Source organism: Ranitomeya imitator, chromosome 3 (assembly GCF_032444005.1).
Source record: "Ranitomeya imitator isolate aRanImi1 chromosome 3, aRanImi1.pri, whole genome shotgun sequence".
In the NCBI taxonomy this organism is placed as follows: Eukaryota; Metazoa; Chordata; class Amphibia; order Anura; family Dendrobatidae; genus Ranitomeya; species Ranitomeya imitator.
Window position 1 is genome coordinate 3,191,635 of NC_091284.1, and position 22,059 is coordinate 3,213,693.

The 22,059-nt window shown below is 55.6% G+C and overlaps 2 protein-coding genes across 2 annotated transcripts in view; both read left to right on the forward strand.

The window, feature by feature from the left end:
- The first annotated feature begins 9,281 nt into the window (after nucleotides 1-9,281).
- Nucleotides 9,282-11,999, forward strand: LOC138671504 (cell surface glycoprotein 1-like). Its single transcript, XM_069759679.1, has 2 exons — nucleotides 9,282-9,337; nucleotides 9,935-11,999. Exons 1-2 carry the CDS (start codon nucleotides 9,282-9,284, stop codon nucleotides 11,997-11,999), a joined length of 2,121 nt encoding a protein of 706 aa, XP_069615780.1.
- Nucleotides 12,000-20,250: 8,251 nt separating this feature from the next.
- The window catches only part of GATD3 (glutamine amidotransferase class 1 domain containing 3), a 149,240-nt gene continuing 147,431 nt past the window's right edge, over nucleotides 20,251-22,059 (forward strand). Inside the window, exon 1 of the mRNA XM_069760391.1 lies at nucleotides 20,251-20,407. Coding sequence (XP_069616492.1) covers nucleotides 20,306-20,407 — 102 coding nt within the window. The 5' untranslated portion in view covers nucleotides 20,251-20,305. The remainder of the gene's footprint in view (nucleotides 20,408-22,059) is intronic.

The window sequence follows — 22,059 nt, forward strand, 5'->3', positions numbered from 1 at the left end:
TGTGAATTCTGTTGTCGGGCTCCCTCCTGTGGTCATGAATGGTACTTCGGCTGGTTCTGTCCATGGACTTCCTCTGGTGGGTGTTTCTGAGTTTCCTTCCACAGGTGAAGAGGTTAATTCGTTAGCTGGCTGCTCTATTTAACTCCACTTAGATCTTTGCTCCATGCCACCTGTCAATGTTCCAGTATTGGTCTAGTTCGCTCCTGGATCGTTCTTGTGACCTGTCTTCCCAGCAGAAGCTAAGTTTCCTGCTTGTATTTCTTTGGTTTGCTATTTTTCTGTCCAGCTTGCTATTTTTATTGTTGTCTTGCTTGCTGGAAGCTCTGGGACGCAGAGGGAGCCCCTCCGCACCGTGAGTCGGTGCGGAGGGTCTTTTTGCGCCCTCTGCGTGGTCTTTTTGTAGGTTTTTGTGCTGACCGCAAAGCAACCTTTCCTATCCTCAGTCTGTTCAGTTAGTCGGGCCTCGCTTTGCTAAATCTATTTCATCTCTGTGTTTGTATTTTCATCTTACTCACAGTCATTATATGTGGGGGACTGCCTTTTCCTTTGGGGAATTTCTCTGAGGCAAGGTAGGCTTTATTTTTCTATCTTCAGGGCTAGCTAGTTCCTTAGGCTGTGCCGAGTTGCATAGGGAGCGTTAGGAGCAATCCACGGCTATTTCTAGTGTGGGTGATAGGATTAGGGATTGCGGTCAGCAGAGTTCCCATGTCCCAGAGCTCGTCCTTTATTATCAGTGACTATCAGGTCATTCCGTGTGCTCTTAACCACCAGGTCCATTATTGTCCTGACCACCAAGTCATAACAGTACAGGTGGCCCAAAGTATTAATGCATCTCAATAGAGGGATAAGAGAAGTTCTGAGACCATTTTTTTTTCTTTGCAGTGTGTTTTGTCTCTCTTTTCCCCTTTACCTCTGGGTGGTTCAGGATACAGGTGTAGATATGGACATTCAAGGTCTGTCCTCTTTGATGGATAATCTCACTACAAGGGTACAAAACATTCAAGATTTTGTGGTTCAGAATCCGATGTCAGAGCCTAGGATTCCAATTCCTGATTTGTTTTTTGGTGATAGATCTAAGTTCTTGAATTTCAAAAATAATTGTAAATTGTTTCTTGCCTTGAAACCTCGCTCCTCAGGTGACCCTGTTCAACAAGTTAAGATCAATATTTCTTTGTTACGTGGTGACCCTCAAGACTGGGCATTTTCCCTTGCGCCAGGAGATCCGGCATTGCGTGATGTTGATGCGTTTTTCCTGGCGCTTGGATTGCTTTATGACGAACCTAATTCAGTGGATCAGGCAGAGAAAATCTTGCTGGCTCTGTCAGGGTCAAGATGAAGCGGAGGTATATTGTCAGAAGTTTAGAAAGTGGTCTGTGCTCACTCAGTGGAATGAATGTGCCCTGGCAGCAATCTTCAGAAAGGGTCTCGCTGAAGCCCTTAAAGGGAACCTGTCACCTGAATTTGGCGGGACTGGTTTTGGGTCATATGGGCGGAGTTTCGGGTGTTTGATTCACCCTTTCCTTACCCGCTGGCTGCATGCTGGCTGCAATATTGGATTGAAGTTCATTCTCTGTCCTCCATAGTACACGCCTGCGCAAGGCAAGATTGCTTTGCGCAGGCGTGTACTATGGAGGACAGAGAATGAACTTTAATCCAATATTGTAGCCAGCATGCAGCCAGCGGGTAAGGAAAGGGTGAATCAAACACCCGAAAACTCCGCCCATATGACCCAAAACCAGTCCCGCCAAATTCAGGTGACAGAGTCCCTTTAAGGATGTCATGGTGGGATTTCCCATGCCTGCTGGTCTGAATGAGTCTGTCTTTGGCCATTCAGATCGATCGACGCTTGCGTGAGCGTAAAGCTGTGCACCATTTGGCGGTACTATCTGAGCATGGGCCTGAGCCTATGCAATGTGATAGGACTTTGACCAGAGTTGAACGGCAAGAACACAGACGTCAGAATGGGCTATGTTTTTACTGTGGTGATTCCACTCATGCTATCTCCGATTGTCCTAAGCACACTAAGCGGTTCGCTAGATCTGTCTCCATTGGTACGGTACAGTCTAAATTTCTATTGTCCGTTACTCTGATTTGCTCTTTGTCATCCTATTCTGTTATGGCATTTGTGGATTCAGGCGCTGCCCTGAATTTGATGGGTTTAGAGTTTGCTAGGCGTTGTGGTTTTTTCTTGGAGCCCTTGCAGTATCCTATTCCATTGAGAGGAATTGATGCTACGCCTTTGGCCAAGAATAAGCCTCAGTACTGGACGCAATTGACCATGTGCATGGCTCCTGCACATCAGGAGGATATCCGCTTTCTGGTGTTGCATAATCTGCATGATGTGGTCGTTTTGGGGTTGCCATGGCTACAGGTCCATAATCCAGTATTGGACTGGAAATCTATGTCTGTGTCCAGCTGGGGTTGTCAGGGGGTACATGGTGATGTTCCATTTTTGTCTATTTCGTCTTCCACTCCTTCTGAAGTTCCAGAGTTTTTGTCGGATTATCGGGATGTATTTGATGAGCCCAAAGCCAGTGCCCTACCTCCTCATAGGGATTGCGATTGTGCAATTAATTTGATTCCTGGTAGTAAGTTTCCTAAGGGCCGATTGTTCAATTTATCTGTGCCAGAACACGCCGCTATGCGGAGTTATATAAAGGAATCCTTGGAGAAAGGCCATATTCGCCCGTCGTCATCACCGTTAGGAGCAGGGTTCTTTTTTGTGGCCAAGAAGGATGGTTCTTTGAGACCTTGTATTAATTACCGCCTTCTTAATAAAATTACAGTCAAATTTCAGTATCCTTTGCTGTTGCTGTCTGATTTGTTTGCTCGTATTAAAGGGGCTAGTTGGTTCACCAAGATAGATCTTCGAGGGGCGTATAATCTTGTGCGTATTAAACAAGGCGATGAATGGAAAACAGCATTTAATACGCCCGAGGGCCATTTTGAGTACCTGGTTATGCCATTCGGGCTTTCCAATGCTCCATCAGTGTTTCAGTCCTTTATGCATGACATCTTCTGAGAGTACCTGGATAAATTCCTGATTGTGTATTTGGATGATATTTTGGTCTTTTCGGATGATTGGGAGTCTCATGTGAAGCAGGTCAGAATGGTGTTCCAGGTCCTTCGTGCGAATTCCTTGTTTGTGAAGGGGTCAAAGTGTCTCTTTGGAGTTCAGAAGGTTTCATTTTTGTGGTTCGTTTTTTCCCCTTCTACTATCGAGATGGACCCTGTTAAAGTCCAGGCCATTTACGATTGGACTCAGCCGACATCTGTGAAGAGCCTGCAAAAGTTCCTGGGCTTTGCTAATTTTTATCGGCGCTTCATCGCTAATTTTTCTACTGTTGCTAAACCGTTGACTGATTTGACCAAGAAGGGTGCTGATGTGGTCAATTGGTCTTCTGCAGCTGTAGAGGCTTTTCAGGAGTTGAAGCGTCGTTTTTCTTCTGCCCCTGTGTTGTGCCAGCCAGATGTTTCGCTCCCGTTTCAGGTTGAGGTTGATGCTTCTGAGATTGGAGCAGGGGCTGTTTTGTCGCAAAAAAGTTCTGATGGCTCGGTGATGAAGCCATGTGCCTTATTTTCCAGGAAGTTTTCGCCTGCTGAGCGTAATTATGATGTTGGTAATCGAGAGTTGTTGGCCATGAAGTGGGCATTCGAGGAGTGGCGTCATTGGCTTGAAGGAGCCAAGCATCGCGTGGTGGTCTTGACAGATCACAAGAATTTGACTTATCTTGAGTCTGCCAAACGGTTGAATCCGAGACAGGCTCGATGGTCGTTATTTTTCTCCCGTTTTGATTTTGTGGTTTCGTACCTTCCGGGCTCTAAGAATGTGAAGGCTGATGCCCTGTCAAGGAGTTTTGTGCCTGACTCTCCGGGTGTTCCTGAGCCGGCGGGTATTCTCAAAGAGGGGGTAATTTTGTCTGCCATCTCCCCTGATTTGCGGCGGGTGCTGCAAAAATTTCAGGCTGATAGACTTGACCGTTGCCCAGCGGAGAAACTGTTTGTCCCTGATAGATGGACTAGTAGAGTTATCTCTGAGATTCATTGTTCAGTGTTGGCTGGGCATCCTGGAATCTTTGGTACCAGAGATTTGGTGGCTAGATCCTTTTGGTGGCCTTCTTTGTCACGGGATGTGCGTTCTTTTGTGCAGTCCTGTGGGACTTGTGCTCGGGCTAAGCCCTGCTGTTCTCGTGCCAGTGGGTTGCTTTTGCCCTTGCCGGTCCCGAAGAGGCCCTGGACGCATATTTCTATGGATTTTATTTCGGATCTCCCCATCTCTCAAAAGATGTCGGTCATTTGGGTGGTTTGTGATCGCTTTTCTAAGATGGTCCATTTGGTACCTTTGTCTAAATTGCCTTCCTCCTCTGATTTGGTGCCATTATTTTTCCAGCATGTGGTTCGTTTACATGGTATCCCGGAAAACATCGTTTCTGACAGAGGTTCCCAGTTTGTTTCGAGGTTTTGGCGATTCTTTTGTGCTAGGATGGGCATTGATTTGTCTTTTTCCTCGGCTTTCCATCCTCAGACAAATGGCCAAACCGAACGAACTAATCAGACTTTGGAAACATATCTGAGATGCTTTGTTTCTGCTGATCAAGATGATTGGGTGTCCTTTTTGCCGTTGGCTGAGTTCGCCCTTAATAATCGGGCCAGCTCGGCTACTTTGGTTTCGCCGTTTTTCTGCAATTCTGGTTTCCATCCTCGTTTCTCTTCAGGGCAGGTTGAGTCTTCAGACTGTCCTCGTGTAGATACTGTGGTGGACAGGTTGCAGCAGATTTGGACTCATGTGGACTCATGTGGTGGACAATTTGACATTGTCCCAGGAGAAGGCTCAACGTTTTGCTAACCGCCGGCGCTATGTGGGTCCCCGACTTCGTGTTGGGGATTTGGTTTGGTTGTCGTCTCGTTATGTTCCTATGAAGGTTTCCTCTCCTAAGTTTAAGTCTCGTTTCATTGGTCCATATAAGATTTCTGAGGTTATCAATCCTGTGTCATTTCGTTTGGCCCTTCCTGCTTCTTTTGCCATCCATAATGTGTTCCATAGGTCGTTATTGTGGAGATACGTGGCGCCTGTGGTTCCCTCCGTTGATCCTCCTGCCCCGGTGTTAGTTGAGGGGAAGTTGGAGTATGTGGTGAAGATTTTGGACTCTCGTATTTCGAGACGGAAACTCCAGTACCTGGTCAAGTGGAAGGGTTATGGTCAGGAAGATAATTCCTGGGTTTTTGCCTCTGATGTTCATGCTGCCGATCTGGTTCGTGCCTTTCATGTGGCTCATCCTGGTCGGCTTGGGGGCTCTGGTGAGGGTTCGGTGACCCCTCCTCAAGGGGGGGGGGTACTGTTGTGAATTCTGTGGTCGGGCTCCCTCCTGTGGTCATGAATGGTACTTTGGCTGGTTCTGTCCATGGACTTCCTCTGGTGGGTGTTTCTGAGTTTCCTTCCACACGTGATGAGGTTAATTCGTTAGCTGGCTGCTCTATTTAACTCCACTGGGATCTTTGCTCCATGCCACCTGTCAATGTTCCAGTATTGGTCTAGTTCACTCCTGGATCGTTCTTGTGACCTGTCTTCCCAGCAGAAGCTAAGTTTCCTGCTTGTATTTCTTTGGTTTGCTATTTTTCTGTCCAGCTTGCTATATTTATTGTTGTCTTGCTTGCTGGAAGCTCTGGGACGCAGAGGGAGCGCCTCCGCACCGTGAGTCGGTGCGGAGGGTCTTTTTGCGCCCTCTGCGTGGTCTTTTTGTAGGTTTTTGTGCTGACCGCAAAGCAACCTTTCCTATCCTCAGTCTGTTCAGTTAGTCGGGCCTCGCTTTGCTAAATCTATTTCATCTCTGTGTTTGTATTTTCATCTTACTCACAGTCATTATATGTGGGGGGCTGCCTTTTCCTTTGGGGAATTTCTCTGAGGCAAGGTAGGCTTTATTTTTCTATCTTCAGGGCTAGCTAGTTCCTTAGGCTGTGCCGAGTTGCATAGGGAGCGTTAGGAACAATCCACGGCTATTTCTAGTGTGGGTGATAGGATTAGGGATTGCGGTCAGCAGAGTTCCCACGTCCCAGAGCTCGTCCTTTATTATCAGTGATTATCAGGTCATTCCGTTTGCTCTTAACCACCAGGTCCATTATTGTCCTGACCACCAGGTCATAACAATGGGTGAGGATACAGGAGGAGAGAGGACCCTGCCCGCGAGGGCTCACAATCTACAAGGGATGGGTGAGGATACAGGAGGAGAGAGGACCCTGCCCGCGAGGGCTCACAATCTACAAGGGATGGGTGAGGATACACTAGGAGGGAGGACCCTGCCCGCGAGGGCTCACAATCTACAAGGGATGGGTGAGGATACAGGAGGAGAGAGGACCCTGCCCGCGAGGGCTCACAATCTACAAGGGATGGGTGAGGATACAGGAGGAGAGAGGACCCTGCCGGCGAGGGCTCACAGTCTGCAGGGATGGGTGAGGAGACCCTAGGACAGGGTAGGGCAGGTTATGCGGCGGTTCAGTAACTTCAGGATCACTGCAGGTTGTAGGCTTTTCGGAAGAGGTGGGTCTTCAGGTTCTTTTTGAAGGTTTCGATGGTAGGTGAGAGTCTGATGTGTTGTGGTAGAGGGTTCCAGAGTAGGGGGGGAAGCATGGGAGAAATCTTGTATATTGTGGGAAGAGGAGATAAGAGGGGAGTAGAGAAGGAGATCTTGTGAGGATCGGAGGTAAGTACCGGGAGACAATGTATGGAGGAGACAGGTTGTGGATGGCTTTGTATGTCATGGTTAGGCTTTTGAACTGGAGTCTCTGGACGATAGGAAGCCAGTGAAGGGTTTGGCATAGGGGAGAGGCTTGAGAATAGCGGGGGGGGGGGGACAGATTAGTCAGGCAGCAGAGTGTAGGATGGATTGGAGTGGTGCCAGAGTGTAGAGGGGGAGGTCAGAGAGTAGGAGGTTACAGTAGCCAAGGCGGGAGATGATAAGGGCATGGACTAGGGTTTTTGTGGTTTCTTTGTCGAGGCTTAAATGCAAAATGCTTTGTGTGGTGAAAAACTAACACTGCACATCACTCTGAAAACACCATCCCCACCATCACACATGGTAGCAGCATCATGCTGTGGGGAGGCTTTTCTTCAGAAGGGGCAGGGAAGCTGGTCAGAGGTGACAGAAAGATGGATGGATAAATACAGGACAATCCTGGAGGAAAACCTGTCAGAGACTGCAGAAGACCTGAGACCGGGGCGTAGGTTCATCTTCCAGCAGGACAACGACCCTCAACATCCTGCTAGAGATACAATGGAGGGTTTAGATCAGAGCATATTCCTGTGTGTGAATAGTCACCATCCAGACCCAAATCCCAGAGAATCTGAGACATGAAAATTACTGATAACAGACATCTCCATCCAACCTCACTGAGAGCGAGGGGGCAAAGGAGAAAAAAAAGTCCCCCCTAGACATGGAAAGAAAGCTGGGACAGACCCCAAAAGATTGCAGAGAAAGGTGGAGACAGACCCCAAAAGACTGCAGAGAAAGGAGAGACAGACCCCAAAAGACTGCAGAGAAACGTGGTCCTACTCAGTGCTGACTCTGGGGTGAAGACTAATGCACGGCACAAATCTCAGATTTATAGTTTTACAATAATTATAGCACCTCGTATCATTTCCTCGTATTCAATGGTGGTGCGAACGTCAGTGTTTCCATGGACCATGAGAAAAACCTGCAGACATGTCCGTCTTTTATCAGCAGCACAGACAAACTGCGTGTCGCACACTGATGACGTCCGTGTGACCGGTACCTTGGAAAAGCCGCACAGTTTACGCTGTTCCCAGGCGCTGTCGGCTGAAGGCAACTCTCATCAGTGCGACCAGGAGACAATGATGGGAGTTGTATTCAGCACCTGCTGTGTCCATCCTGGGTAAAAGAATTAAATTAAAATAACGGCACGGGCTCCCGTGTAATTTTCATAACCAGCAGAGGGAAAACTGACGGCTGGGGGCAGATGTTAATAATCTAGGGCAAGGGACAATATCCCATAAGGTTCCCAGGATATCAATAACAGCTTGCAGCTGTCTGCTTCGCCTTTACTGGTGAATTCACGAGGGTCCCTCCATGAATTCACACCAGCAATGGCTAAACAGACAGCTCTGGGTGGTTATCAATAGCCTGGGAAGGAGTTCTGGATAATGGCTCCTCCCGATGCTACCAACATCAGCTCTCGGCTACCCCAGAAAAGGCGCATCCATAAAATGTGCACAACCTGGAGCTGAACCTGGCGCTGAACCTCGCTCTTCTCACTTGCCCTGTGGCAAAATCCCAATTTTTACTTCTTATAAAACAGGATCCGACTCTGTCCTCGTTTCTACCCGATAAACGTGGAGAAACATTGTGACATGTTAGTGTATAGTCATCACAGATCAGCTCCTTCCACGGTCCCTGGTGGGGATGCCGGAGTTCTGAGAACAGTGTGTACATGTGTCCAGAAATGGATCCATTCCGACACCGGAAGTGATCCAGATCACAAGATCCTTCACTTTGAACATACTTCATTATTTACGTGGCCACCGGCCCTTGTGGATTGTACGATGTGTACATGACGCCAGATATATAGTACGGATCCTGCAGCTTGTCACGATAATATAAATATGCCATATTATGAGTATAGTTCTAGAAGGTTCCATGGCACACACACGCTGCAGATTCAACCCCCCTCCTTTCTTCCCCCACTGCATTCGCTGATACAAAAGCAAAGCCCTATAGCAGACACACGCTGTGGGCTCTCTGACCCCCCTCTTCACTCTGCCTGTCGCCTCTGTGAAATTCTAAACCCCTCGTCGCCCCACCCGCCTGATACCAGCTATAAATGGTACAGCAGCTTTCAGACCGCATGGGACTTCTTTGTTCTTGGAAAGTTACATATATTGGCACCGATCAGGGATAGAGATATAAAAGTTACATATTCCGGATGTTCACCGAGAGATCTAGAACTCACTGAAATCTAAGGATCTAAGCCCAACGAAATGCAAGGAACGGATTTCTACGTAAGTGGGTCATATATCCACTGTGTGTTTATACTTAAATGAACCCCCATGTCGTGGTGAGCATAATATCTTTGCCTTTCTTCTACGAGGTTCGTACGCTGAGATATGTGTAGAGATTTTTTTTTTCACATCTTCAAGAAAGGGGAGTATTCATCCACCCAGTGAGGTCACCACAGGGGGAGGGCCTTGGCTTTGGGCACAAGTGTAAGATAGTGAGACTTCATTTTGCAGTAGCTTTTGTCCAGGAGGCTAGCTGCGAGACACATCTGTAATGCATCTTGAAGTATCACCCGTCCCGAGCACCGCGTGGTCGGCTATGAAAGAACTGTAAGTGTTTTTCTTCCTTTAATCACTTTTATTTTCGTAATTGTTTGTACATAGGATATTTGTCTCATTTTATAATATCTTGTTCCACTTTTGTAAACACTGCCTACCTTTTGGAGTAAAATATATAAATTACTAGCTTTGTTTCCCCTTGCTCTATAACGTACCGTTACGTCCTCTGAAGTTAATTGCGCTACTAATTGGGTTGGCTGCTGACCCATTATTGATTTAGGAATAGGGGCTGGTGGCAGCGAACCGTACTGAGCTTGTTGAGTAAAGCTGGCAGCGACGGAACGGGGTTTATAAGTGTATTGCTTGGCTGCGGCTGGGAGTAGTTATATCGCCCTCGCTGCAGTGTGCCAATTAGCCAGTACATAGCAGGCAGCCTTTCTGGCGACTAATTATCCTAGGTGCAGTACCTAGTCTGACCTGAGGGTAAGGGGGCGCCAGAGAGCTGCAAGTTCCAAACCAGAACTGTGAAGTGGGATATAGATAAATCCCCTTCAGAAAAGAACTGGGGCAACCAAACAACTCCGGTTCATGGCATATTTGTGTCAGCGGTGGGATGATAAATATATCCCCCTGTGATGTGTGACACAGCTTGTTAAGGATATTAAAGGATGAACTCGACGCCATTATTGAACCCAACACCATTAATGAACCCGATGCCATTAATGAACCCGGCGCCACTTATGATCCCGACACCACTGGTGATCCCGATGCCATTAATGAACCCAACACCATTAATGAACCCGATGCCACTGATGATCCCGACGCCATTAATGAACCCGACACCACTTATGATCCCGACGCCACTGATGATCCCGATACCACTGATGATCCCGATACCACTGGTGAACCCGACGCCATTAATGAACCCAACACCATTAATGAACCCGATGCCACTTATGATCCCGACGCCATTAATCAACCCAACGCCACTAATGAACCTGACGCCACTGATGAACCCGACAACACTGATGAACCCGACAACACTGATGAACCCGACGCCACTGATGAACCCGACAACACTGATGAACCCGACGCCACTGATGATCCCGACGCCACTGATGATCCCGAAGCCACTGATGAACCCGACAAAACTGATGATCCCGACAAAACTGATGAACCCGACAACACTGATGAACCCGACAACATTGATGAACCCGACAACACTGATGATCCTGATAAAACTGATGAACCCGACAACACTGATGAACCCGACGCCACTGATGATCCCGACGCCACTGATGATCCCGAAGCCACTGATGATCCCGAAGCCACTGATGATCCCGACGCCACTGATGAACCCGACAAAACTGATGATCCCGACAAAACTGATGAACCCGACAACACTGATGATCCCGATAAAACTGATGAACCCGACACCACTTATGATCCCGACGCCACTGATGATCCCGATACCACTGATGATCCCGATACCACTGGTGAACCCGACGCCATTAATGAACCCAACACCATTAATGAACCCGATGCCACTTATGATCCCGACGCCATTAATCAACCCAACGCCACTAATGAACCCGACGCCACTGATGAACCCGACAACACTGATGAACCCGACAACACTGATGAACCCGACGCCACTGATGAACCCGACAACACTGATGAACCCGACGCCACTGATGATCCCGACGCCACTGATGATCCCGAAGCCACTGATGAACCCGACAAAACTGATGATCCCGACAAAACTGATGAACCCGACAACACTGATGAACCCGACAACATTGATGAACCCGACAACACTGATGATCCTGATAAAACTGATGAACCCGACAACACTGATGAACCCGACAACACTGATGAACCCGACGCCACTGATGATCCCGACGCCACTGATGAACCCGACAACACTGATGAACCCGACGCCACTGATGATCCCGACGCCACTGATGATCCCGAAGCCACTGATGAACCCGACAAAACTGATGATCCCGACAAAACTGATGAACCCGACAACACTGATGAACCCGACAACATTGATGAACCCGACAACACTGATGATCCTGATAAAACTGATGAACCCGACAACACTGATGAACCCGACAACACTGATGAACCCGACGCCACTGATGATCCCGACGCCACTGATGATCCCGAAGCCACTGATGATCCCGAAGCCACTGATGATCCCGACGCCACTGATGAACCCGACAAAACTGATGATCCCGACAAAACTGATGAACCCGACAACACTGATGAACCCGACAACATTGATGAACCCGACAACACTGATGATCCCGATAAAACTGATGAACCCGACAACACTGATGAACCCGACAACACTGATGATCCCGACGCCACTGATGAACCCGACAAAACTGATGATCCCGACAAAACTGATGAACCCGACAACACTGATGATCCCGACAACACTTATGATCCCGACAACACTTATGATCCCGACAAAACTGATGCACCCGACGCCACTGATGCACCCGACGCCACTGATGCACCCAATGCCACTGATCCCGACAACACTGATGCACACGACGCCACCGATGATCCCGACGCCGCCGATGATCCCGACAACACTGATGATCCCGACAACACTGATGATCCCGACGCCACTGATACACCCGACGCCACTGATACACCCGACGCCACTGATGAACCCGACGCCGTTGCAGAGTTAAAGTGAACCAGTCAGCAGGATTTTGATAAGTAAACTACAGGAACTGTTATACTGAGTAAAATGATACCTGGGGTGAAGAAATCGGTCTTGTGGTTCTTGTGTAATCAGTGTTAGAAGTTTTCAGTTAATAAGATGCTCGTGCTCCGGGGCGGGGCTGTCTTATCATCCTGCTCTCTAGGCCAGAGGGACCAAGGAGAGACCAAGGAGAGACCTGTCCAAAGGCCGACCCGAAGCACAAACAGTCTATCTCTATGATGAGGAACATATTTGTGCTTTGGGGCAGGTCTTTACTTGGTTTCAAAAATTGGAGGCGCAAGAGCCCAGATCACAAGATCTGGGGCCACAAGAGTCAGGGGGCACAAGTGCTGAGATCACAAGAGTCCGGACCACAAAAGCCAAGATCATAAGAGCAGGGATCATAAGAGCCAGGGGCACAAGTCGGGATTACAAGAGCCCAGATCACAAGAACCAGGGGCACAAGAGCAGGGATCACAAGATCTGGGGCCACAAGAGTCAGGGGCACAAGAGCAGGGATCACTAGAGCTAGGGGCAGAAGAGCTAACATCGTAAGAGCAGAGATTATAAGAGCAGAGATTATAAGAGCAGAGATTATAAGAGCAGAGATTATAAGAGCAGAGATTATAAGAGCAGAGATTATAAGAGCAGAGATTATAAGAGCCAGGGGCACAAGTCGGGATTACAAGAGCCCAGATCACAAGAACCAGGGGCACAAGAGCAGGGATCACAAGATCTGGGGCCACAAGAGTCAGGGGCACAAGAGCAGGGATCACTAGAGCTAGGGGCAGAAGAGCTAACATCGTAAGAGCAGAGATTATAAGAGCAGAGATTATAAGAGCAGAGATTATAAGAGCAGAGATTATAAGAGCAGAGATTATAAGAGCAGAGATTATAAGAGCAGAGATTATAAGAGCCAGGGGCACAAGTCGGGATTACAAGAGCCCAGATCACAAGAACCAGGGGCACAAGAGCAGGGATCACAAGATCTGGGGCCACAAGAGTCAGGGGCACAAGAGCAGGGATCACTAGAGCTAGGGGCAGAAGAGCTAACATCGTAAGAGCAGAGATTATAAGAGCAGAGATTATAAGAGCAGAGATTATAAGAGCAGAGATTATAAGAGCAGAGATTATAAGAGCAGAGATTATAAGAGCAGAGATTATAAAAGCAGAGATTATAAGAGCAGAGATTATAAGAGCAGAGATTATAAAAGCAGAGATTATAAGAGCAGAGATTATAAGAGCAGAGATTATAAGAGCAGAGATTATAAAAGCAGAGATTATAAGAGCAGAGATTATAAGAGCAGAGATTATAAGAGCAGAGATTATAAAAGCAGGGATCACAAGAACCAGGGGAACAAGAGCCGGAATCACAACACAAGAACCAGTGGCACAAGAGCCGGGGGCACAAGATCTGGGGCCAGAAAAACCAGTGAGCACAACATCCGGGGGCACAAGAGAATGACGTACGCGGCACATCCTGGGGTACGCGGCACATCCTAAGGTACGCGGCACATCCTAAGGTACGCGGCACATCCTAAGGTATGTCGCACATCCTGGGGTACGCGGCACATCCTGGGGTACGCGGCACATCCTAACGTACGCGGCACATCCTGGGGTACGCGGCACATCCTAAGGTACGCGGCACATCCTGGGGTACGCGGCACATCCTAACGTACGCGGCACATCCTAAGGTACGCGGCACATCCTGGGGTACGCGGCACATCCTGGGGTACGCGGCACATCCTGGGGTACGCGGCACATCCTAAGGTACGCGGCACATCCTGGGGTACGCGGCACATCCTAACGTACGCGGCACATCCTGGGGTACGCGGCACATCCTGGGGTACGCGGCACATCCTGGGGTACGCGGCACATCCTGGGGTACGCGGCACATCCTGGGGTACGCGGCACATCCTGGGGTACGCGGCACATCCTAACGTACGCGGCACATCCTAAGGTACGCGGCACATCCTGGGGTACGCGGCACATCCTAACGTACGCGGCACATCCTGGGGTACGCGGCACATCCTAAGGTACGCGGCACATCCTGGGGTACGCGGCACATCCTAACGTACGCGGCACATCCTAAGGTACGCGGCACATCCTGGGGTACGCGGCACATCCTGGGGTACGCGGCACATCCTGGGGTACGCGGCACATCCTAAGGTACGCGGCACATCCTGGGGTACGCGGCACATCCTAACGTACGCGGCACATCCTGGGGTACGCGGCACATCCTGGGGTACGCGGCACATCCTGGGGTACGCGGCACATCCTGGGGTACGCGGCACATCCTGGGGTACGCGGCACATCCTGGGGTACGCGGCACATCCTAACGTACGCGGCACATCCTAAGGTACGCGGCACATCCTGGGGTACGCGGCACATCCTGGGGTACGCGGCACATCCTGGGGTACGCGGCACATCCTAAGGTACGCGGCACATCCTAACGTACGCGGCACATCCTAAGGTACGCGGCACATCCTGGGGTACGCGGCACATCCTGGGGTACGCGGCACATCCTGGGGTACGCGGCACATCCTGGGGTACGCGGCACATCCTGGGGTACGCGGCACATCCTAAGGTACGCGGCACATCCTAAGGTACGCGGCACATCCTGGGGTACGCGGCACATCCTGGGGTACGCGGCACATCCTAAGGTACGCGGCACATCCTAAGGTACGCGGCACATGGACATCAGGATCCAGCAGAGCATCGCACCCCGGGGGCATCGGGACCCAGCAGAGCATCGCACCTCGGGGGCATCAGGACCCTGCAGAGCATCGCACCCCGGGGGCATCGGGACCCTGCAGAGCATCGCACCCCGGGGGCATCGGGACCCTGCAGAGCATCGCACCCCGGGGGCATCGGGACCCTGCAGAGCATCGCACCCCGGGGGCATCGGGACCCTGCAGAGCATCGCACCCCGGGGGCATCGGGACCCTGCAGAGCATCGCACCCCCGGGGCATCGGGACCCTGCAGAGCATCGCACCCCGGGGGCATCAGGGACCCTGCAGAGCATCGCACCCCGGAGGCATCGGGACCCTGCAGAGCATCGCACCCCGGGGACATCGGGACCCTGCAGAGCATCCCACCCCGGGGGCATCGGGACCCTGCAGAGCATCGCACCCCCGGGGGCATCAGGGACCCTGCAGAGCATCGCACCCCGGAGGCATCGGGACTCTGCAGAGCATCGCACCCCGGGGACATCGGGACCCTGCAGAGCATCCCACCCCGGGGGCATCGGGACCCTGCAGAGCATCGCACCCCCGGGGGCATCAGGGACCCTGCAGAGCATCGCACCCCGGAGGCATCGGGACTCTGCAGAGCATCGCACCCCGGGGACATCGGGACCCTGCAGAGCATCGCACCCCGGGGGCATCGGGACCCTGCAGAGCATCGCACCCCGGGGCATCAGGGACCCTGCAGAGCATCGCACCCCGGGGGCATCGGGACCCTGCAGAGCATCGCACCCCGGGGGCATCGGGACCCTGCAGAGCATCGCACCCCGGGGGCATCAGGGACCCTGCAGAGCATCGCACCCCGGGGGCATCGGGACCCTGCAGAGCATCGCACCCCGGGGGCATCAGGGACCCTGCAGAGCATCGCACCCCGGGGGCATCAGGGACCCTGCAGAGCATCGCACCCCGGAGGCATCGGGACTCTGCAGAGCATCGCACCCCGAGGGCATCGGGACCCTGCAGAGCATCGCACCCCGGGGGCATCGGGACCCTGCAGAGCATCGCACCCCCGGGGCATCGGGACCCTGCAGAGCATCGCACCCCGGGGGCATCGGGACCCTGCAGAGCATCGCACCCCGGGGGCATCGGGACCCTGAAGAGCATCGCACCCCGGGGGCATCGGGCCTCTGCAGAGCATCGCACCCCGAGGGCATCGGGACCCAGCAGAGCATCGGACCCCGGGGACATCGGGACTCTGCAGAGCATCGCACCCCCGCGGCATCGGGACCCTGCAGAGCATCGCACCCCCGGGACATCAGGGACCCTGCAGAGCATCGCACCCCGGAGGCATCGGGACTCTGCAGAGCATCGCACCCCGGAAGCATCGGGACTCTGCAGAGCATCGCACCCCGGGGACATCGGGACCCTGCAGAGCATCGCACCCCGGGGGCATCGGGACCCTGCAGAGCATCGCACCCAGGGGCATCAGGGACCCTGCAGAGCATCGCACCCCGGGGGCATCGGGACCCTGCAGAGCATCGCACCCCGGGGGCATCGGGACCCTGCAGAGCATCGCACCCCGGGGGCATCGGGACCCTGCAGAGCATCGCACCCGGGGGCATCGGGACCCTGCAGAGCATCGCACCCCGGGGGCATCAGGGACCCTGCAGAGCATCGCACCCCGGGGGCATCAGGGACCCTGCAGAGCATCGCACCCCGGGGGCATCAGGGACCCTGCAGAGCATCGCACCCCGGGGGCATCAGGGACCCTGCAGAGCATCGCACCCCGGGGGCATCAGGGACCCTGCAGAGCATCGCACCCCGGGGGCATCAGGGACCCTGCAGAGCATCGCACCCCGGGGGCATCAGGGACCCTGCAGAGCATCGCACCCCGGGGGCATCGGGACCCTGCAGAGCATCGCACCCCGGGGGCATCGGGACTCTGCAGAGCATCGCACCCCGGGGCATCGGGACCCTGCAGAGCATCGCACCCCGGGGCATCAGGACTCTGCAGAGCATCGCACCCCGGGGGCATCAGGGACCCTGCAGAGCATCGCACCCGGGGCATCGGGACCCTGCAGAGCATCGCACCCCGGGGGCATTGGGACCCTGCAGAGCATCGCACCCCGGGGGCATCAGGACCCTGCAGAGCATCGCACCCCGGGGGCATCGGGACCCTGCAGAGCATCGCACCCCGGGGGCATCGGGACCCTGCAGAGCATCGCACCCCGGGGGCATCAGGGACCCTGCAGAGCATCGCACCCCGGGGGCATCGGGACCCTGCAGAGCATCGCACCCCGGGGGCATCGAGACCCTGCAGAGCATCGCACCCCGGGGGCATCGAGACCCTGCAGAGCATCGCACCCCGGGGGCATCGGGACTCTGCAGAGCATCGCACCCCGGGGCATCGGGACCCTGCAGAGCATCGCACCCCGGGGGCATCGGGACCCTGCAGAGCATCGCACCCCGGGGGCATCGGGACCCTGCAGAGCATCGCACCCCGGGGGCATCGGGACCCTGCAGAGCATCGCACCCCGGGGCATCGAGACCCTGCAGAGCATCGCACCCCGGGGGCATCGAGACCCTGCAGAGCATCGCACCCCGGGGGCATCGGGACTCTGCAGAGCATCGCACCCCGGGGCATCGGGACCCTGCAGAGCATCGCACCCCGGGGCATCAGGACCCTGCAGAGCATCGCACCCCCGGGGGCATCGGGACCCTGCAGAGCATCGCACCCCGGGGGCATCGGGACCCTGCAGAGCATCGCACCCCGGGGGCATCGGGACCCTGCAGAGCATCGCACCCCGGGGGCATCGGGACCCTGCAGAGCATCGCACCCTGGGGGCATCAGGGACCCTGCAGAGCATCGCACCCCGGGGGCATCGGGACCCTGCAGAGCATCGCACCCCGGGGGCATCAGGGACCCTGCAGAGCATCGCACCCCGGGGGCATCAGGGACCCTGCAGAGCATCGCACCCCGGAGGCATCGGGACTCTGCAGAGCATCGCACCCCGAGGGCATCGGGACCCTGCAGAGCATCGCACCCCGGGGGCATCGGGACCCTGCAGAGCATCGCACCCCCGGGGCATCGGGACCCTGCAGAGCATCGCACCCCGGGGGCATCGGGACCCTGCAGAGCATCGCACCCCGGGGGCATCGGGACCCTGAAGAGCATCGCACCCCGGGGGCATCGGGCCTCTGCAGAGCATCGCACCCCGAGGGCATCGGGACCCAGCAGAGCATCGGACCCCGGGGACATCGGGACTCTGCAGAGCATCGCACCCCCGCGGCATCGGGACCCTGCAGAGCATCGCACCCCCGGGACATCAGGGACCCTGCAGAGCATCGCACCCCGGAGGCATCGGGACTCTGCAGAGCATCGCACCCCGGGGGCATCGGGACCCTGCAGAGCATCGCACCCCCGGGACATCAGGGACCCTGCAGAGCATCGCACCCCGGAGGCATCGGGACTCTGCAGAGCATCGCACCCCGGAAGCATCGGGACTCTGCAGAGCATCGCACCCCGGGGACATCGGGACCCTGCAGAGCATCGCACCCCGGGGGCATCGGGACCCTGCAGAGCATCGCACCCCCGGGACATCAGGGACCCTGCAGAGCATCGCACCCCGGAGGCATCGGGACCCTGCAGAGCATCGCACCCCCGGGACATCAGGGACCCTGCAGAGCATCGCACCCCGGAGGCATCGGGACTCTGCAGAGCATCGCACCCCGGAAGCATCGGGACTCTGCAGAGCATCGCACCCCGGGGACATCGGGACCCTGCAGAGCATCGCACCCCGGGGGCATCGGGACCCTGCAGAGCATCGCACCCAGGGGCATCAGGGACCCTGCAGAGCATCGCACCCCGGGGGCATCGGGACCCTGCAGAGCATCGCACCCCGGGGGCATCGGGACCCTGCAGAGCATCGCACCCTGGGGGCATCGGGACCCTGCAGAGCATCGCACCCGGGGGCATCGGGACCCTGCAGAGCATCGCACCCCGGGGGCATCAGGGACCCTGCAGAGCATCGCACCCCGGGGGCATCAGGGACCCTGCAGAGCATCGCACCCCGGGGGCATCAGGGACCCTGCAGAGCATCGCACCCCGGGGGCATCAGGGACCCTGCAGAGCATCGCACCCCGGGGGCATCAGGGACCCTGCAGAGCATCGCACCCCGGGGGCATCGGGACCCTGCAGAGCATCGCACCCCGGGGGCATCGGGACCCTGCAGAGCATCGCACCCCGGGGGCATCGGGACCCTGCAGAGCATCGCACCCCGGGGGCATCAGGACTCTGCAGAGCATCGCACCCCGGGGGCATCGGGACCCTGCAGAGCATCGCACCCCGGGGGCATCGAGACCCTGCAGAGCATCGCACCCCGGGGGCATCGGGACTCTGCAGAGCATCGCACCCCGGGGGCATCGGGACTCTGCAGAGCATCGCACCCCGGGGGCATCGGGACCCTGCAGAGCATCGCACCCCGGGGGCATCGGGACCCTGCAGAGCATCGCACCCTGGGGGCATCGGGACCCTGCAGAGCATCGCACCCGGGGGCATCGGGACCCTGCAGAGCATCGCACCCCGGGGGCATCAGGGACCCTGCAGAGCATCGCACCCCGGGGGCATCAGGGACCCTGCAGAGCATCGCACCCCGGGGGCATCGGGACCCTGCAGAGCATCGCACCCCGGGGGCATCAGGACTCTGCAGAGCATCGCACCCCGGGGGCATCAGGACCCTGCAGAGCATCGCACCCCGGGGGCATCGGGACCCTGCAGAGCATCGCACCCGGGGGCATCGGGACCCTGCAGAGCATCGCACCCTGGGGGCATCGGGACCCTGCAGAGCATCGCACCCGGGGGCATCCCCTGCAGAGCATCGCACCCGGGGGCATCAGGGACCCTGCAGAGCATCGCACCCCGGGGGCATCAGGGACCCTGCAGAGCATCGCACCCCGGGGGCATCGGGACCCTGCAGAGCATCGCACCCCGGGGGCATCAGGACTCTGCAGAGCATCGCACCCCGGGGGCATCAGGGACCCTGCAGAGCATCGCACCCCGGGGGCATCGGGACCCTGCAGAGCATCGCACCCCGGGGGCATCGGGACCCTGCAGAGCATCGCACCCCGGGGGCATCAGGGACCCTGCAGAGCATCGCACCCGGGGCATCGGGACCCTGCAGAGCATCGCACCCCGGGGGCATCGGGACCCTGCAGAGCATCGCACCCGGGGCATCGGGACCCTGCAGAGCATCGCACCCCGGGGGCATCGGGACCCTGCAGAGCATCGCACCCCGGGGGCATCAGGGACTCTGCAGAGCATCGCACCCCGGGGGCATTGGGACCCTGCAGAGCATCGCACCCCGGGGGCATCGGGACCCTGCAGAGCATCGCACCCCGGGGGCATCGAGACCCTGCAGAGCATCGCACCCCGGGGGCATCAGGACTCTGCAGAGCATCGCACCCCGGGGGCATCAGGGACCCTGCAGAGCATCGCACCCCGGGATCCCACCACATCTCCTCCATTGGCTCCGCCCCTTTCCGAGACTTCCGGCTCCGGCTACTGCGCATGCTCCACACAGGGTCAGTCTGTCAGTGAAGGTGACATCCGGGTGATGGCGGCGCTCAGTGCTCGGGGGCCCCGGATCTTGATTCCTCTGCTGAGGGCCCGCTCCCTGCACGCGTCACCGGGAAACCCCGCGGCCAGAGTTGCGGTGGTGAGTGCTGTGTGCTGCAGTGACGGAACGTGCGGGGAAACCACGGCGGAGCCTGGCAAGTGGGTGGGGCATAGTATGTTGGGGGCGGGGCATATTGTGCTGGGGCCCGGCAGTGTGTGCTGGGGGCGGGGCAGTGTGTGCTGTGGAGGTGGGGTCTAGGGGCGGGGCAGTGTGTGCTGATGCGGGCATAGTGTGCTTTGGGGTGGGGCAGCGTCTACTTGGGGCGGGACATTTATGTGCTGGGGGTGGGGCCTAATGTCCCGGGGCGGGGCATAGTGTGCTGGGGCGGGGTCTGATATGCTGTGGGCGCGGCCTTGTGTGCTGGGGAGGGGCAGTGTGTGATGAGGCGGGGCCTGTTATGGTAGGGCGGGGCAGTGTGTGATGGGGGCGGGGCCTGTTATAGTGGGGCGGGGCAGTGTGATGGGGCGGGGCCTGTTATGGTGGGGCGGGGCAGTGTGTGATGGGGCGGGGCCTGTTATGGTGGGGCGGGGCAGTGTGTGATGGGGCGGGGCCTGTTATGGTGGGGCGGGGCAGTGTGTGATGAGGCGGGGCCTGTTATGGTGGGGCGGGGCAGTGTGTGATGGGGCGGGGCCTGTTATGGTGGGGCGGGGCAGTGTGTGATGGGGCGGGGCCTGTTATGGTGGGGCGGGGCAGTGTGTGATGGGGCGGGGCCTGTTATGGTGGGGCGGGGCAGTGTGTGATGGGGCGGGGCCTGTTATGGTGGGGCGGGGCAGTGTGTGATGAGGCGGGGCCTGTTATGGTGGGGCGGGGCAGTGTGTGATGCCTTTGATAACGCCCTGTCCCGCCCCTAGCGCTGCTGTGTGTTATCGGCTGATAATCAGCAGTCCTGCTCCCCAGTGTCGGGCTCTGCAGGTTTCTATCCTTATCAGTGATCAGTGCGACCAGTGGACAATGATAAGAGTTGTATTATAAGTGTAAAAGGAAGACTAGAATAAACACTCACAAGGTTCTCACCTGACACCTCATCTACTGAAGCCACTGTCACCTGACACCTCATCTACTGAAGCCATTGTCACCTGACACCTCATCTACTGAAGCCATTGTCACCTGACACCATCTACTGAGGCCATTGTCACCTGACACCTCATCTACTGAAGCCATTGTCACCTGACACCATCTACTGAGGCCATCGTCACCTGACACCTCATCTACTGAGGCCATTGTCACCTGACACCTCATCTACTGAGACCATTGTAACCTGACACCTCATCTACTGAGACCATTGTAACCTGACACCTCATCTACTGAAGCCATTGTAACCTGATACCTCATCTACTGAAGCCACTGTCACCTGACACCTCATCTACTGAAGCCATTGTAACCTGACACCTCATCTACTGAAGCCATTGTCACCTGACACCATCTACTGAGGCCATTGTCACCTGACACCTCATCTACTGAAGCCACTGTCACCTGACACCTCATCTACTGAGGCCATTGTCACCTGACACCATCTACTGAGGCCATTGTCACCTGACACCTCATCTACTGAAGCCATTGTCACCTGACACCTCATCTACTGAAGCCATTGTCACCTGACACCTCATCTACTGAAGCCATTGTCACCTGACACCTCATCTACTGAGGCCATCGTCACCTGACACCTCATCTACTGAAGCCATCGTCACCTG

Coding starts and splice junctions, on each gene's coding strand:
- LOC138671504 (XM_069759679.1), top strand. CDS start 9,282: ATGCATCTTGAAGTATCACCCGTCCCGAGCACCGCGTGGTCGGCTATG. Junction 9,338..9,934: donor TGGTCGGCTATGAAAGAACT/GTAAGTGTTTTT, acceptor TGTGTGACACAG/CTTGTTAAGGATATTAAAGG.